Genomic DNA, 16,674 nt, shown 5'->3' with positions numbered 1-16,674 from the left:
TAATAAATACCTGAACTAAGAGTAAATATTTCATCAGATCAAGAGGTCAGTTTACTAGAAAGGAGATCATACTGTATTCTAATTTTTTAAAATTATTTTTCGCAGTTGCTGTAATGTTCAACTTCCCAGACCCTGCAACGGTAAAGAAAGTGGTTAACTACCTACCTCGTGTTGGTGTTGGAACATGTTTTGGATTGCCTCAAACCAGGTACTGTTTTATATGAGAAAAATATGGAGAATAATCTGTATTAGTATGTGCTCTTGTTTTGAAATGCATAAACTTCTGTTTTATGTTTCTTAGTAAATATTGACTATTAGTGTATCGTTTTGAGTCAACTGAACTTTAGTCTAAGGAAACTAGAAAGAGGCACAAATGTAAACCAAAGTGAGTTGAAAAAAGAAAATAATAAGCATAGAGGCAGAACATCTATGAAAAAGTAAACAGAAGCAGTAAAGAAAAATTAATGTAATGAAAAGTTGTTTTTCGGTGAAGATTAATAAACATATACAAAACATAAATAAAAAGAAAGAAAATACAAATTATCACTATCAAGAATGAAAGAGAGTATCACTCGTTTTCTTTCATAGTAGGTACTGATTCATCATCAGTGCACTTTAGTTAACTAATAATTTAAAGAGTGTGAAGAGAGTATCTGGAATTTTTCTGTTGATTGCTGTAGGAATTAGCTGTTGGAATTTAGTTTACTTTTAACATACCTAATTTTGTATTGATTTGAGTTGCTTTTGATTAGTGTTTATTTCAAAAATTTTTAAGTAATACCTTGTTACAAGTGCACTTGAAGTAGAATGAACAAATAACTGTCAGGATGTTAATATCCTGGGGCTGGAGGACTTTCAGTGGTGAAGCCCTCACATTCCTCTTGGCAATACTTGCTTCCCCACCAAGTCCACCTCTCCACAGGCTGCTTGAGTGTCTGCTTGGCCTGGGAGCTGACTTTCCCCACAGTGGGTGATCCGAGAGAGTATGAGGCAGATGCCCCAGAGTCTTCTTTGGACCTACCTTTGGTAGTCACATGCCATCCTTTCTGTTACATTCTATTTGTTACGAGGGAGTCGTCAAATCAGCCCAGGCTCTGGGAAAGAGGAATCAAACTCCACCTCTTGAAGACAAAGTATCAAAGAATTTGTGCACATATTTTAAAACTATCACAGGTCACAACTTTTATGTAAACAGAGCACATACAGTGGCCTTTCTGGATTATATGCAGTAGTTGCTTTACAATGCAAATCAGAGTTTTGATTAGATAATTTTACAATTTAATGAGAAATTTCAAGGTTCAGAAGGAAGCAGATCAGAATTGCATAGATATCCTTATAATAATAAAAGTTATTTTCTACTAATTATTTCTTTATTATAAAATAGTTTTATCACCTAATATGTGTTATCATACTTGAGAACTTTTTGTAATGTTTTTCTACAGCTAAAACTAAAAGTCTTAACTCAATAAATCAGTCACTCAAATAGACTTTCAGCACTTACAATGGTATATTCTATCTTCATACAATGTAATACTGTTTAGCAATCAAAATAAATGAACTACTAATACATGCTACCACATTGATGAACCTTACAAACATTACGGTTAGTGAAAGAAGCCTGATGCAAAAGACTGCATGATATCTAATTCCATTTATCTAAAATGTCCAGAAAAGACAAGTTTATAAACAGAAAGCAGATTGATAGTTGCCTAGAGCTAGGGATAAGAATGGTGATTTACTATAAAGAGGCACAAGGCAAGTTTGTGTGGTGATGAAAATGTTCTCGGGTGCATTGTGGTGACAATTGCACAACTCTAGAAATTTACTTTGAAAAAAATCGTTGAATAGTATATTTACAGCAGGTAAATTTTGTGGTATACAAGTTACACTTTTATAAATAAAGCTTTTAAAGAGATAGCTACCTTGTCCTTAGTTGTAGAAGAACTGTGACAACATACTTATCTGAGATCCTATGCCCTTAGTAATCCTGCTATGGATTTCCCAGTGCTACTTATTATTGGTCAGTTGTATCCATCGTTATTTACATTGCATTAAGGAAACAGAAATCTTGGTCTTATATCAAGATGTATAAAAAAATAAGTTTTTCTTACCTCTGTTTTACCCTTGAATAGACAACTAAAGAGTTTACAGTCCTCTTCTCCCTGTTATGAAGGGTATGCCAACATAATATTTAGCTGTATAATGTACAACTATGTTGTCTTTATGTAATGACTATTAAAATTGATAAAGATGTGAATACAATTTTATTTGTATTTCTGTTACTATAACTCCTTTATATCAGTAAAGCAGTGAATTATTAATTATTTTATTATTACTGAATCTTATGGAACCTAGATATCATAATGGCATTGTAATGACAGCTTACCTTAATGAATAGGACATGTATAATAGACCTGTGGGTAGTCCAGGTCATTTGCTTAACCATGAATTATAGGTGGAAACATCTCTAGCATTCATTAGTATGACATGAATAGAACTTTTCAGAATATACTGATATTTTGAAAAAGCAAAGGTTTTCATGATTTATTATTGCGGTATAATCTTAAGTTTAAACTGATTCTACATCAGTTTCTCTTTTTTTGCAGGCGTATCTCGTTAGCTAGTCCACGTCAACTTTTTAAAGCTTCTAATATGACTCAGCGATGGCAACACAGAGAGATTTCAAACTTTGAGTACTTGATGTTTCTCAACACGATAGCAGGTAACCTAAGCTCACATGTTGACTTATTTCAAACAATAACTGTTCATTGTGGCATGATTAGATTATTTGATTACTGGTATATATAGCTTATTTTTATTTTTATTATTACTATATGAATATACCTTATCAAGAGTAATTTTTATAATAAAGTTTTGTATATGAACAATTGGCTACTTGAGAAAAATTAAAAATGGGTGTACATAGTCTTTTCCAATTTACAACTATTCAGTATAGTGAGAATGGACTCATTGTGGAGTAGAAGGAATGAGTAACCATAAAAAGTCTTAAGAATCAATTAATAACTTAGTTAGAAATGTATTATGTGATGTAACAATGAAACACAACATAAAAAAAAGAAAGCCATGGGTAAAATATTAAATAAAGGAATATTATGACCCATATATGAAAATCTGAAGACTAAATTGCCCTGTACAAGATCCATAATCCTGTGATATTACTGAAGATCATGCATTGAAACTGGTCACTTTTAAAGACTAAAGAATAAAAATGTGTTCATTTGTGATAATTAGAATAATGGAAACATTTGAGATTTAGGTCAAGAAACTGACACAGTTTATATTTGAGGCACAAAGGAGATACAAAGAGCATAAGGCATGTTGCTTACTCTCACAGAAGTTATTTTAAGTACAAATGTGAGCATTCACTTGATTCTAGAGCAAAGGAGTATAGAGTCAATAAAAAAATACAAAATAGCCCTTGCCTGGTTGCTCAGCTGGTTAGAGCATCATCCCATACATCAAAAGGCTGCAGGTTTGATTTCCGGTCAGGACACATAACTAAGGTGTGGGTTTGATCCCAGTTGGGAGGCAATTGACTGATGTTTTTCTCTCTCTCTGCCTTCCTCTCTCTCTCAAATCAATAAACAAATCCTCTGGTGAAGATTAAAACAAAACAAAATAATATGGGTATTTAAAAGGACCGAGAGAGAGAGGAAATACAGACTTCCAGTTGGTGGAAGTAAGGAAAAAAAATCAGTTTATGTTTGCGTAAGGATAGGTATTACTTTAAGTAGCAGAGGAGGTAGTTGGGAGAGAAGTTACTTTATGTAAAACTGAAGACATAAGAAAAAAAAAATGTTGGAAAATTGTGAAGTGAAGGCAGAAGACAATTAATGGTTTAGTTTTATGCACACACACAAGATACATATTGTATATAAAGTAGTTCCCCCTTATTCACATGGCATACTTTCAGAGACCCCCCCAGTCGATGCCTAAAACCATGAGTACTACCAAACCCCATTTATAGTATGTTTTTTCCTGTATATACATAGGCTTCACGGCTTCTCTTTGGCACATCCTAATGGCCAGCGTCACTACTCTTGTGTTTGGGAGCTATTATTAAGTAAAATTAGTGTCACTTGAATACAGGCTCTGAGATGCCTCTACAGTCAAACATAACTGAGATGCTAAGTGACTAAGGGTGGGTAGTGTCTGCTGCATGGATGTGCTGGACAAAGGGGTGGTTCATGTTCAGGTGGACAGAGCAGGGTGATGGGAGAATTCATCACAATACTCAGAATGAGGTACAATTTAAAACTTATGGATTTATTTCTAGTATTTTTCTATTATTTTTGGACCACAGTTCACCGAGAGGAACTGAAAGTGTGGAAAGGAAAACCACGGATAAGGGGGACTACTGTATATGAGCATGTGTGTGTGTGTGTGTGTGTATCTGATGTGCATGTGTGCTCATAAAATATATATTCATAAAGGTATAATGAGAAAGAAAACTGGAAAGGTTGTGTGGAAATGGGGAAGACTTTCTGTCAATTTGAGGAGTTAGCAGTCAATTCATTGGGAAACTTGTGAAAGTTTTTGAACAAATGAATTATATTAGAACTGTGTGAAAAGGTAACTTGCAGGCAGAATGAAGGATAAATGGGAGTGGAGAGAAACTAGGCAGAGAGCAAATTCAGGAAGCAATTATATGGAAAAAGTAATGAGAGCCTGAATCAGAGAGATGACAGTGGGAATTGAAATATAATGATAAATAAGAATTTACAAGGTACAAACCATTTGACATCAGCTGACTGTGTCATTGCTTGTCGTGGGTTTGGAGGAAGTGTAGGGAGCGTCCGTGGCAGCACTCAGGAGTGGGGGAAGGCAACGCCGACGGCGCTATGCATTGTGTTCCGAGGCTCATCGAATGTGAAAGCTGTCATGGAAATCTCAGTAATTCGGTGTAACGCCCTCATTTTACAGATGACTAATGAATGCCCACAGGGCTTGAATCACTTAAAGTTGGTTGATTAGTTGGTTGGTTGGTTAATTCATGACAGAGAAATGAATCTAGTTTTGAAAAGCTCTGAGAATTGCAAATTGTTTCATAAACTTTTAATAAAGACTATTTTAATTGGTGCAGGCGTTCAAGTAACAAAAATTAATCAAATGTAGTTTATGAGAACATAAACTTTGGGAGCCAGAGTATTTGGACTTGAATATAGTTCAACCATTACTAGTTACATCATTTGGGGCAAATTACCTAACCTTTTGTTCCTCAGTTTTTTCATCTGTAAAATGGGGATGATACTAATTTCATAGGGTTACTGTGAGGATTAAATGAAATAATGTGTGGATAGCACCACGAATGGTATCTGGCACTCAGAAACAGTTGTTATTTTTAGTAAGTTATACTCCTGAATTGGCTTATCATTTTATTTTATTATTCTAGATTGAGTGACTGTTTTTTCTCTCCCAGGACGGAGTTACAATGACTTAAATCAGTATCCAGTGTTTCCCTGGGTCATCACTAATTATGAATCAGAAGAATTGGATCTTACCTTGCCAAGTAACTTCAGAGATTTATCCAAGGTAACTTCTCAGTAATAATCTGAAATATAATTGTCTTACATTTAAAAATATATTTGATTATATTTAATTTTCACATTACTTTTTAAAAATCTTTAAAATATAATTGTAACGTTACTATATTTATCTTTTAATTGTACTTTAGTATTTTCAGGTTTAAAATTGAAAAATGTAATGCACATAAAAACTTCATGGCAGTTAAAAGTATTAGGTTTTATATTTTTCCATGTACATTTAAAAAGACATTCTCAAATAGCATCTTCTTCTAAGGGTATTAGTATTTGATAAAATGTATGAGGAAAATTGTGGAAACTCCTCACCAGTACTCTTATAAAAGGACAAATAACCCTCCTTTACCCCAAGTCTTCTCACCCACCTCCCTGCTACCTCTTACCCTTCTCTCATCCATTCCTTGTCACAACAGAGTGGATCCTTTTTAAGTCTAGTGTGGAATTACATAAACCCAGTACTTAAACTTTTCTTGACTTTTCATTGAATACAGAATAAATCTTTCCCAAGTCAGAGCTTTGCTTTCTCTGCCTTTGCTGTTCATCTCCCTAAGTTTGTGAGTGGCCGACTCTCTCCGCATTTACATCACTTCCTCGTAGACACCATGACTGACTGCCTTCCTTCCCTCGTAGTCCACTCTCTGTTTCTTTCTGAGCACCTAAAATATTCTGCATTTTATTTATTACAATCTTTCTATCTACTTTTATTGGTTCTTATCTCCCCCACTAAACTTTATAATGATAGCATTTGTGTTCATAATTATTTCTCCCACACCTAGCACAGGGCCTGCCATTCAGTAAGTGTTAAATGAATTAAAAAATAAAACATATGACATTTTCCCCAAGTTATAAAATGTTAACTATATTCAGTTTTTGAAGCATAAAACGTATAAATAAGAAAATAAAAATTACCCCTAATTAACCAAATATCAATAAGGAATAATTACACTATATAATAAATATACTGTTTTTTAACTTTCTATTAGTATTTTCCCGTGTCCTCAGGTATTCTCCAAAAACTTTCCTTTTCTGTCCTGCATTATCAATAAGGTGGATATCCTGAATCGTCATTTTGTGATATAAAATAAAAGTTTATATGTCTTTTTTTTTTTTTTTTTTTTTAGTTTTTTGTTATGGAGAATTTCAAGTATATACATAAGTGGACAAAACAGCATAATAAATTCCCATCTACCAGTCGCCCTTCTTCAATAGCTGACAACTCATGGTTACACTTATTTTATTTTTACTCTCATTTTATTTCCCCCTTCCCATGTTATTTTGAACCAAATCCCAGAAATCATGTTTTTCCATTCATAAATATTGTAGTATGCACATCTAAAAACTAATACCCATAGCAAACCTAAAATATATATTTAAAAGTATATACTTTTATTGATTTCAGAGAGAGGAAGGGAGAGAGGGAAAGATAGAAGCATCAGTAATGAGAGAGAATCAGCTGCCTCCTGCATGCCCCATGCTGGGGATCGATCCAGAAACCCAGGCATGTGCCCTTATCTGGAATTGAACTGCAATCTCCTGGATTATAGGTTGATGCTCAACTGCTGAGCCACTCTGGCCAGCTGGGTGCAAACCTAAAATATTAACTATAATTTTTTATATCATCTAATACCCAGTAGATATCACATTTCCAATTGAATTACAACTTTTATAATTATTTTTAGTTTGTTTATTTAAATCAGTACCCAAATAAGGACCACGCCTTGCGATCAGTTGATATATAGCTCTTAAGTCGCTCTTTATTCTGTAGTTTTCTCTTCCATCTTTTTTTTTTTTTTTTAATAATTTAGTAGTTGAAGAAACATATTGTTTGTCTTATTATTTCTCAGTGTGGATTTTACTTACTGCATCCCTGTGGTATACTCTAACAGGTTCCTCTGTCTTCTATATTTCTTATAAATTGGCAGTTGGTTCCAGAGGTTGATAGAAGTCAGATTAGATGTTTTTGACAGGACCTCTTCATAGGGAGTTTTCATGTTATTCTGTCAGGGGTATGTGATATCTATTTTCCTTCTCTTTTGTGATGTTAGCAGCCACTGATATTTAATGCCTGGATCCATTAGTTTGGTGAGGACTGCAAAAAGGTGGTATTTAAATTCTGTCACTGCTGTTGCATTTATTATTGGGAATCCTTGTGTAATGAGACACTTCCCTTCATCTACTATCAGGTTAGTCACAGATCAGCAGGATTTCCCAGGTGACCAGGAGAAACAATAAATGGATAAGTGGTTTTTGCTTTTGTTTGTGTTTTTCTTTATAAAAAGGGAAGCCTTGCACTTAGGCTCTAAGACCCTGTAGTATTTTACTGGCATCTGTAGAACTCTCTAGTATAAACTGAGGACTGTAGTAGTCTGACGTGTATGGTGAGCCATGCAGTAGGTCAAGAAGAAACACTGGACAACTGTTTAATTCTCGGGCAGTTATATCCTACTCACTTCATCATTTGAATTTCATGTACATAAAAGTAACATCTCATTTTTCATTAATTTGTTAAAATGTAAAATGTGCTTCACCAAATAAATTACATTTCAACAAATAACCTTTCTAGAGTTTTAGAAGAATCTCCCCTTTTCCTAACTAAGTCCTTCAGTTTGGACTTCTATTTAAGCACATAGCTTATTAAGACTTTTTGTGCTTTGGAGGATTTTTTTTGTAAGCTCTTCAGGATGTAGTAAGATGAATTGTGGACAGGGTGCATGCCTCCGTCTTGATGGAACAGTTGCTAATGGTGATAAGTGGGAGACTGTTTGGATATTTGTGCTGAGGCTGTATTTCTGTCTTCTAACATCATTGTCCCTGAACAAGAGCTCCCGTAACCCTGTTACCTTCTCATACCTCTGTTTCTTACCTGCTGCCTCCTTTCTCTGACCCTCATCTTTGTTCTCTGTCCCACTAAAAATCTTACCTGACCAGAAGAAAGCCACCGGACATTTATTTTTAAGTGTAGGCTTTGTGATGTTTTCATTATGAGAATTCATAGAAATAATTTTAACAAAATGCTGTTATAGATTATTTGCCAGCTAAACAGGATTCTTTTCTTTCTTTCCTTCCTCCATTTCTCCCTTCCTCCATCCCTCCCTTCCTTCTTTCCTGCCCTCTCTCCCCCTCCCTTCCTTTCTATTATTGTTGTTGAAAGTATTACAGATTTCCCCTCCCCCCCCCCCGTTGATCCCCTCCACCCGGCATCCACCCCCACCCTAAACAGGATTCTTTATAAAAATTGAATTTTACTTGTATATTATAACTGTTTCTAAGGAAATTGCCGAATACTTTTGTAGGGTGGGTAAAAGACTGTTTTAACTAATGCCTTTATAACTTATCTTTTGTATAAAATAAATTAGACTACTTTTTATGTTCCACTAGATGAACAACAATAATTTTACTTTTTAAAATTTTGTTATCGAGTAAAAGTAAAAGGGGGAGGGCCCAGTTTCAAAACCAAACCAAAACAAGAGTTGCTTTCATTAGTCTCTATCCATGTATGTTCATATCCACTATATAAAGACATACAATATCATTTTTGTGATTTAGTGTCTTTAATTATATCCATCTTTATATTATTAGGTTTTGTGAAATATTTGTACATTGGGCTGAGTAAGGAGTATTTGTAAAGAGTGCTTACAATAAGAACTGAAGGGTACACAGTTGAATAGCAAACAGTAGTGTAATTAGAAGGGCTGGGAAGAAGTGGGGTGCTCTAACAGTTAGCCACATATAGGTTATATCTCCTTTCCTATAAAGCAGCAATAGCTCGAATGCTACATTCATTCAAGTTCATGAAAATGGAAGTCTACTAGTACTAATTGTTTTCATTAAATATTGATGGAAATAGGTGAGTTTGGAATTAACTACATAATTTTTAATGAAATAAGCATATCAGATATTCAAAAATTGTACTTTACATGTATGGAATGATGGTAATCATTTATAAAAATATCTCACTCCCGTTGGTGCTAAAGTCTGCCACAATGTTTACAGTATGATTCAGTTTTCAAATGTCTGCTTATGCACATATTTTCAGGAATTCTTCTCATATGTGAAATGAGCTATATCTCCATGAGTAGTGATTATGATAGAATTATATTAAAATTTGCTCCATAGTATACATTTAGCAAACATTAAACTATTTGTTTAAATAAACTTACCAAACCGAAGAAAACATTGTGTGTAAAGCTTAATTTAAAACAAACAGATCTTATCCCTATTCTTGAATAGATAATATAGCCTGACTAGCTTTAAAATGTATTGAATTATTTATGCATATTTATGTCCCTTTAATTTCCCCAAAGCTGGTTTTGAGAGGGGTTTTTGATACATAGTTACAATTTTATGTGGTAATTTCTTCCATATTGCACAGGGCATTTTCTTGCTCAAGCTGAGTTAATGTAAACAACACCCTTTCTTCTATATTATTTTTTCCTGATCATTTTTTGAGGAAAAAGTCCTTGTAGAAGTAAAAACATGACTTCTTGAAGTTACAAAATTTTATGTACATTTCCCCTTATAATAATTGCAAATTAGTATTTTCAGTCTTTTAGGAAATCAGATCTATTTTAATCTGAACAATGTGATCAAAGTTAAATCTTTTCTTATATTGAGAAAGTCCTCACTTACCATAACGGTTTAATTTGTTCTTTTACAGCTGAAAAAAAGTAGGGATCAATTTTGAAGTTGATTTTTTGCCTCCGCTTTCCTAGTTTTTTCATCATGAGTCTAAAATTCTTCTGAAGAGAAGACAGATCTAACCATGCATAGACTTTGGAGTGATATTAATTCATATTTTATAAATATATATTGATTTTTATATTTTGACAACCTCCTTGACAGAAATAAGAAGCAACATTTTCTTTTTGTCCTTTATAAGAAATTATAATTAGGGCAGGAATATATTTACAAAATGTCAGCCCATAAAAACAAGCTATGATGGCTGAGTGTCTCAGTACCAGGGCTTCCTTTGTAGATGAGGAAGATTTTCTTTGCTACTGTGATTTATTTATTTATTTTTCCTTAGTAGGGAAGGGATTATGTAAACCACTTTTAATAGAGAGGAAAAACCAAGATAATCTGAGGCAATTGTTTCTCTTTTCATTGATCCACATAGTTATTTTGGAATATTGAATTTGTAAATGTACTGTAATGTGGATACATATTCCAAAAAAAAGTGAGATTGAAATGCAGTTGATAACCATTCACTTGCAAATGAAGACAGGGCTATGGATTTCAGAAGGTAGGAACATCCCACTTTATTCTTGTTGCTGATATTTACTGAGGACTTACTGTAGTCAGGCTGTTATCTAAGTTTATTACCTGTGTTAACTCTTTTAATCCTCACAAAAACCTTTTAAGATAGGTAAAGCTATTAACTGTCTTTTACAGAGACAGAAACTGAGGCACTGTGAACTTCTGCAACTAACCAGAATTTAAACACTAAGCCTGTGTTTCTCAAATTGCAGTTCAGAGCTAGCATGTGTAAAAAAAAAAAAAAAAAAAAAAAAATTAGAATAGCATAGCATTACGTAAGAAAAAGAAAGTATCAGTGTGTATCCTGTATGAACCTTCTGCTTAGGGGGGGGGGGGGGGGGGGGGGGGGGTGTGCGCGTGTGTGTGGTGCATGCACTGGGTTATGATTTAAAGTGACTTTTCTTACCATGAGTTTTGGCCCAGAAAGTCTGAGAAACAAACTGTTTTCCTACTCTTGAACATCAATGGCCCAGTCTGTTTTAATGTTATTTTATCAAGTAGCCTTTCACCTCTCATGCTGAAATACATGGTAAAATACAAGCAGCATTCTATTGCTTGAAAAAGGAAAGCTTTCCCAAATTGCCTCCTCTTCGGGTGTTTGCCCCAAGTTATGCTCCAGGCTTTTTTGACTTCACCTGTTTTATGAAAAAGCTGAATGTTTGGTTAAAACTAGAGAATTCCCGATGTTACTACTTGATTTTTAATTTGTTTTTTCATTTATTGGTTGTTTATTGAGTAATATCGTTTCCTAGGGACTCTCAGTTTCTGGAGATTTGAAGGAATAAAATCAGGTAATAAAATTACTATCTTTCTAAACAGTAAACTAAAAATTTGGGGAGAAAACCAGGACTAGGCAAAGTATAAGCAAGCATTTTATTTTTAAATAATTAATGTTTACATTCTTAAAATGAAGGAAAATACTGAGACAGTTTGAGATCAAGGGAAGTTTAGAAAAACTATCCATTTTTCAGCTTTAGAGTGTAAGCACAATGTGAGCTGTTTGGGTTCAGAGGCAGAAACATGAAAATTCAACATTAGGGGGAAATGAACCTGCCCTGCGGTCTCCTGCCTCCTGCCTTGCAGTGTGGGAATCTGAGGAAAGTTTTCTATCATCAGCTCTTCAAACTGAATGTTAGATTTTGTTCCAGGCCCTAGTAAATCAGTTTCTTTTCCTTTTTTAACCTATGTTACACTGCCATACCATTCACACTCTGTTAAAACAGCAGCTTCCATTGTCCTAGTCCCAATCAAAATGTTTCTAAAGAGTAAATTCACACGTAACTGAAGAGAAATGAGGGACAAAGCTCTACTGAATCTATTTTCTTGCTGATGAGTTGTTATTGTTTGTCCTTAGTGGTTCTCTCTCTCTTTCTCTGTTTAAAGAAAAAATAGGGATTTTCTCTCTTGGTCTCTCATTTATCTCCTACATTTTGGTTGTATATTTTTATATGTGAGATATTTCTTTCTAACACACACATTTAATATATACAACATGCATCTTGACCTGGAATTGACTACCGACATTTAACTGTTGTTGATCAGACAACACTTCTTTATCTCTTTAAGTTTTAAGTGCTGTTTCTGACGAATGCCAGTCCTTTTAGTCTGTTCTGTAACAGATATACGGGGAATCAATATACCATCTAGATGTCACAGAGGGAAAAGAACACTCTTTTTGCGGGGGCAGGGAGGAGGGCGATATTGTTTAAATATGATAGGTGTTATAACTTTCACTTTGTTTTTCTATATATTGGCCTTCACTCAAACCACAGGAATTTAGACTTAAAACAAACCTTATGATATTATAACAGTAAATAAAGTGTTTAAATAAAATACAAATGCACAAAAAGAAATTAAAAATTACCTCACACTTGGATATTTTTTATTGGCTTACAAAATATATTAAAAATATTTTAATCTAGGCATCAAATATGGATGCTATTATATCCACATTGATTTTAGGGATTTTGGTATAAATTGCATTCCCTGTTCTTGGGGGAATTTACAGCCTAATAAGCAGAAGAAGGCACTGGGATTGTTTAGAATATACTTGTAGTGTTGTGAGCAAGGCCCTGGTAGGTGCCTTCCACTGTAACAGACATTTTACATGTGCTCTTGTCTTTAATTCCTTTACTGTAAGGAATGTGTTATCATCTTTATTTTATAGATAAGGAGACTAAAACTGGTGAGGTGAAGGAACTCTCCAAGGTCACACATTTCGAGTGTTAAGGCTTAGGATTTGATCTTAAGACCTGTGTCTGTCAGTGAACTGGTATATTTTAGGTATAATCAGAAAGAATGTAAACTTGCATTTATATCCACTTCTTTCCAAAATCCACTATTCTTCACTTTGTCTGTGAATCATACACGAAACCAGAAAAGGCAAAGACAATTTAAGAAACAGAAAAAGGAAGAGGTTTGCTTTTTGGAGAAACTGTACCAGAGACGTTTCTGATTTGAAAACCCCAAGGACAGCAGAGAGAGGGTTGAAGGTAATGAGTGGAAAACAGGAGGATTAATGAAAAGCTTTAAGTACTGGATGGTGAAGGCCCCCAGTCCCCTTTGCTGTCATGCTATCAGAATTCTGGCAGGCTGGCCGGGACCAACCCCACCCTGGAAGACAGAAGATTATATTATATATCACTTTTTGGGCATACTGACTTGTTCAAGAGGAAAGACCTAAAAAATACTAACATTTAGGGATTCCACTGGGAGCTCACCTGGTTTCCGTCCAGTGAAGTCCACCGGTTCCGATTGCTACTTACGCTGCACGTTCTTCAGTCAGCTCTCTCAGGCTTCAGTTTTAAAAATGAAGGCATACACAAGTGTTAGCAAACATGTAAAAACAGTCTCCAGTGTGAAAGGTGACAAAGACTGCACAAAGAGAAAAATACACAAAACCAGAAAAGGCAAAGACAATTTAAGAAACGGAAAAGGCCTTAACAACAAAGCAAGAGTTCCCTTACAGCGATAAAACTATTGCTTTGATAGAAAAAAATTATGCTATGGGAAGTAGAATGTACGTGCAGATCTTTTCTGAAAGGAACATCAGAATGATACGGGAAATAGCCGGGAAAGATGAAATTATAGGACCAGAGTAGGAACTCTTCAGATTTAGGTAGACTTGTAGTCAGTCTGCCTCAGTTATTAGTAAGGCACCTTTAGAAAATTACTTAATTTGAGGGGGGTCTTATGTAGCAAACTATATAATTATGAATTGTATTATATAGTATTTATATAATACTGAAGAAAATTTTTCATAGGTACACTGACCTTTTTAAACTTTAAATTATTACTTGTTCACTGTGATGAATTTAGTTTAAAATATGGCTATGTAACTCTTTCCCCAGAAATTGAAATTGAGTTCAGCAAAGTGTGAATACATATACACACAATACCTTCACACACACACACACACACACACACACACACACACACACACACACATTATTTGTATATAGAGAGATGAAGGAAGGGGGAGGGTTGTGCATTTAGAGGATTTGCTGAAGTTTTGTTTTAAAATTAGAAAACTATCTGTCTTGTATGACTATTTTTTTAAATTTACATGTATTAATTATTAGCACTCTGTATAGCATATTTGGTTTTCTACTGGAAGTTACCTTCTAGTGGAAGTTTTTAAGTGACTAACAGAGGTTAACCTTACACTTTATTTAAGCAGCCTTCAATGACATTGTTTCTTAACATTAGTCAGTAAACGATAAACTGAAGTAACTGAAATGGATTGTGGTTAATATTACTGTCAGGGTGATGAATAATCCTGACATATACCAGCAACACACTGCCAGTCAGTAATCCTTCTCCAAGTTAAGTATTTATTCACTAATCATCCTAAGTTACTGTGGTGTGGAGTGACCATTTATTATTATTTATAAATGGATTGTTTTATTTACATAACATTACCAGTTTTATCCTATAATACTTCCTGTTTTATTAGTTTAGTGCTGGGTGTACTACCTTGGATAGATTCAGAGTAGGGAACATAAATGCTTACTATGAATATGCATAAAAACTGATTTTAAAGCAACTAGAAATTTTTTGTTTAAGTTTAATAAGTACTGGTACTATATATCTGGTTTCAGGCTGGAATTTTTTTTTTTATAGAGTTGTGTTGTAGGTTTCTGTACATACTTGTATGTGTCACCTTCTCATTCTTATATTTCCCTGTGATATTCAAAACTTATGTGAATATGTAGTAAGTTTTCACAGTGGGTAATGTAGGAACTTACCTTTTAGTCACATGTTCATATTTCTGTCCAATTCTTTATTCTCAAAACCATTTATTGGAATAGGCATACTTATTCAACATGACCACCTGTTTGTAGTGTCCTATTTTTATGGAACAAATGTGTTTATTCAAATGATTGATTACTAAATATTTACTGGGCACCTCTTTGGCCATTATTCTAAGGACTGTTCCAGAAAGAGTGAATGAAATAATCCCCACTTTTAGAAAGTTTTATTGTGTTATAATGTTATTGTAAATTATGTTATTTTATAATAACATTATAACACAATAAAACTTTCTAAAAGTGGGGATTATATTATGTTAATATATAACATAATTTATTATGCTATATATTAACCATTTATAGGAGAATAGTTTAGTCAAATGTTTTATTTCTACTTTATTTTAGACTGTTCACTTTCAGAAAAGGAATTTAAAAAAATATATATGTTTTATTCATTACAGAGTGAGGAAGGGAGAAGAGAGAGAGAAACATCAATGATTGTGTCCACATTTTATAATGTAAACTACGTTTTTGAAAGTAGAAAAAGTGTGAATTATGAAAACAAAAACCATAGTTATCATTGGCCCACTATACAAACTAGAATAGACAATTAAATAGTTACCCTTTTTTACATGTAGGAAGAAAAAAAAGTAGAATTTCATTGAGAAATATATTCTGTTAAACTACATTAAATTATTTACTTTAAACATATTTTCCTGTATGTTAACTATAATTAAAATATAAAACAACAAAAAACAAATACCAGTTTGATTAGGTCATCGATTTTCAGCATTTTTCATCTCATGGCACACATGAATTAATTACTAAAATTCTGAAGCACACCAAAAAATACATATTTTTGCCATTCTGACAAAAAAAAGTAGATATAATTTTGATTGATTTACAAAAAATAATAATAATAGTAATTATGTACCCTTTTTGCTCCAAAGTTACTTTTTGAAAAGTCTAAGGGAAAAGAGGTCAGTGCTCCTGACTACATAGGTATTGCATGTTTAAAAGATTCTTGCGAGACACGAGTTGAAAGTTGCAGGATTAGGTTAATAAAATGGGGAAGTTACAGATTTAGTGTAACTTCATATCTCAGCAAATGATTTCAAAATCCAAGTAGTACCTTTGTGAAATACAAACAAGGTGATTAAAAGACATTAGTAGCATTAAGAACTGTTCGAGTAATTTACAACCTCTTGTTCAGTGCCCTTTATAAGCACAAAGTATCACCTTCTTAAGGGCATCTTCCAAGGTTTCTTTCCTAGACTCTGATTTATTCGACTAATATTATGAATTTCACTAATGTTATGAATTTGATCATACAGCTTGCTTTGCAGCAATTAAAATACAAAATTATAAATCATTTTGGCAGAATGAAATGAATAAAATATGCAAGTTAAATAAAAATATATGAAATCTTACCTTTAGAACTTTGAGTAATGTTGCCATAAGCCGAGGAACACCTGGGTTACATGAAGCTGGAAGAAGCCAGGAAGGATCTTTCCCTAGAGGCTTCAAAGAGAGCATGGCTCTGCAAACACGTTGATTTTTGACTTCTAACTTCCAGAAACAGTAAATTTCTATTGTTTTAAGCTACC

The 16,674-nt window shown here is 33.7% G+C and overlaps 1 protein-coding gene across 2 annotated transcripts in view; it reads left to right on the top strand.

Moving 5' to 3' along the window:
- Positions 1 to 16,674, top strand: part of LRBA (LPS responsive beige-like anchor protein) — a 504,104-nt gene that overhangs the window by 345,754 nt on the left and 141,676 nt on the right. For both annotated transcript variants that reach the window (XM_087816509.1, XM_087816508.1), the window contains exons 42-44: positions 106 to 208; positions 2,607 to 2,722; positions 5,441 to 5,553. In XM_087816509.1, coding sequence (XP_087672635.1) covers positions 106 to 208; positions 2,607 to 2,722; positions 5,441 to 5,553 — 332 coding nt within the window. The remainder of the gene's footprint in view (positions 1 to 105; positions 209 to 2,606; positions 2,723 to 5,440; positions 5,554 to 16,674) is intronic.

The sequence above is a fragment of the Miniopterus natalensis genome, chromosome 4 (genome assembly GCF_054644295.1).
Source record: "Miniopterus natalensis isolate mMinNat1 chromosome 4, mMinNat1.hap1, whole genome shotgun sequence".
In the NCBI taxonomy this organism is placed as follows: Eukaryota; Metazoa; Chordata; class Mammalia; order Chiroptera; family Miniopteridae; genus Miniopterus; species Miniopterus natalensis.
This window is presented reverse-complemented; position numbering and strand designations above follow the sequence as displayed.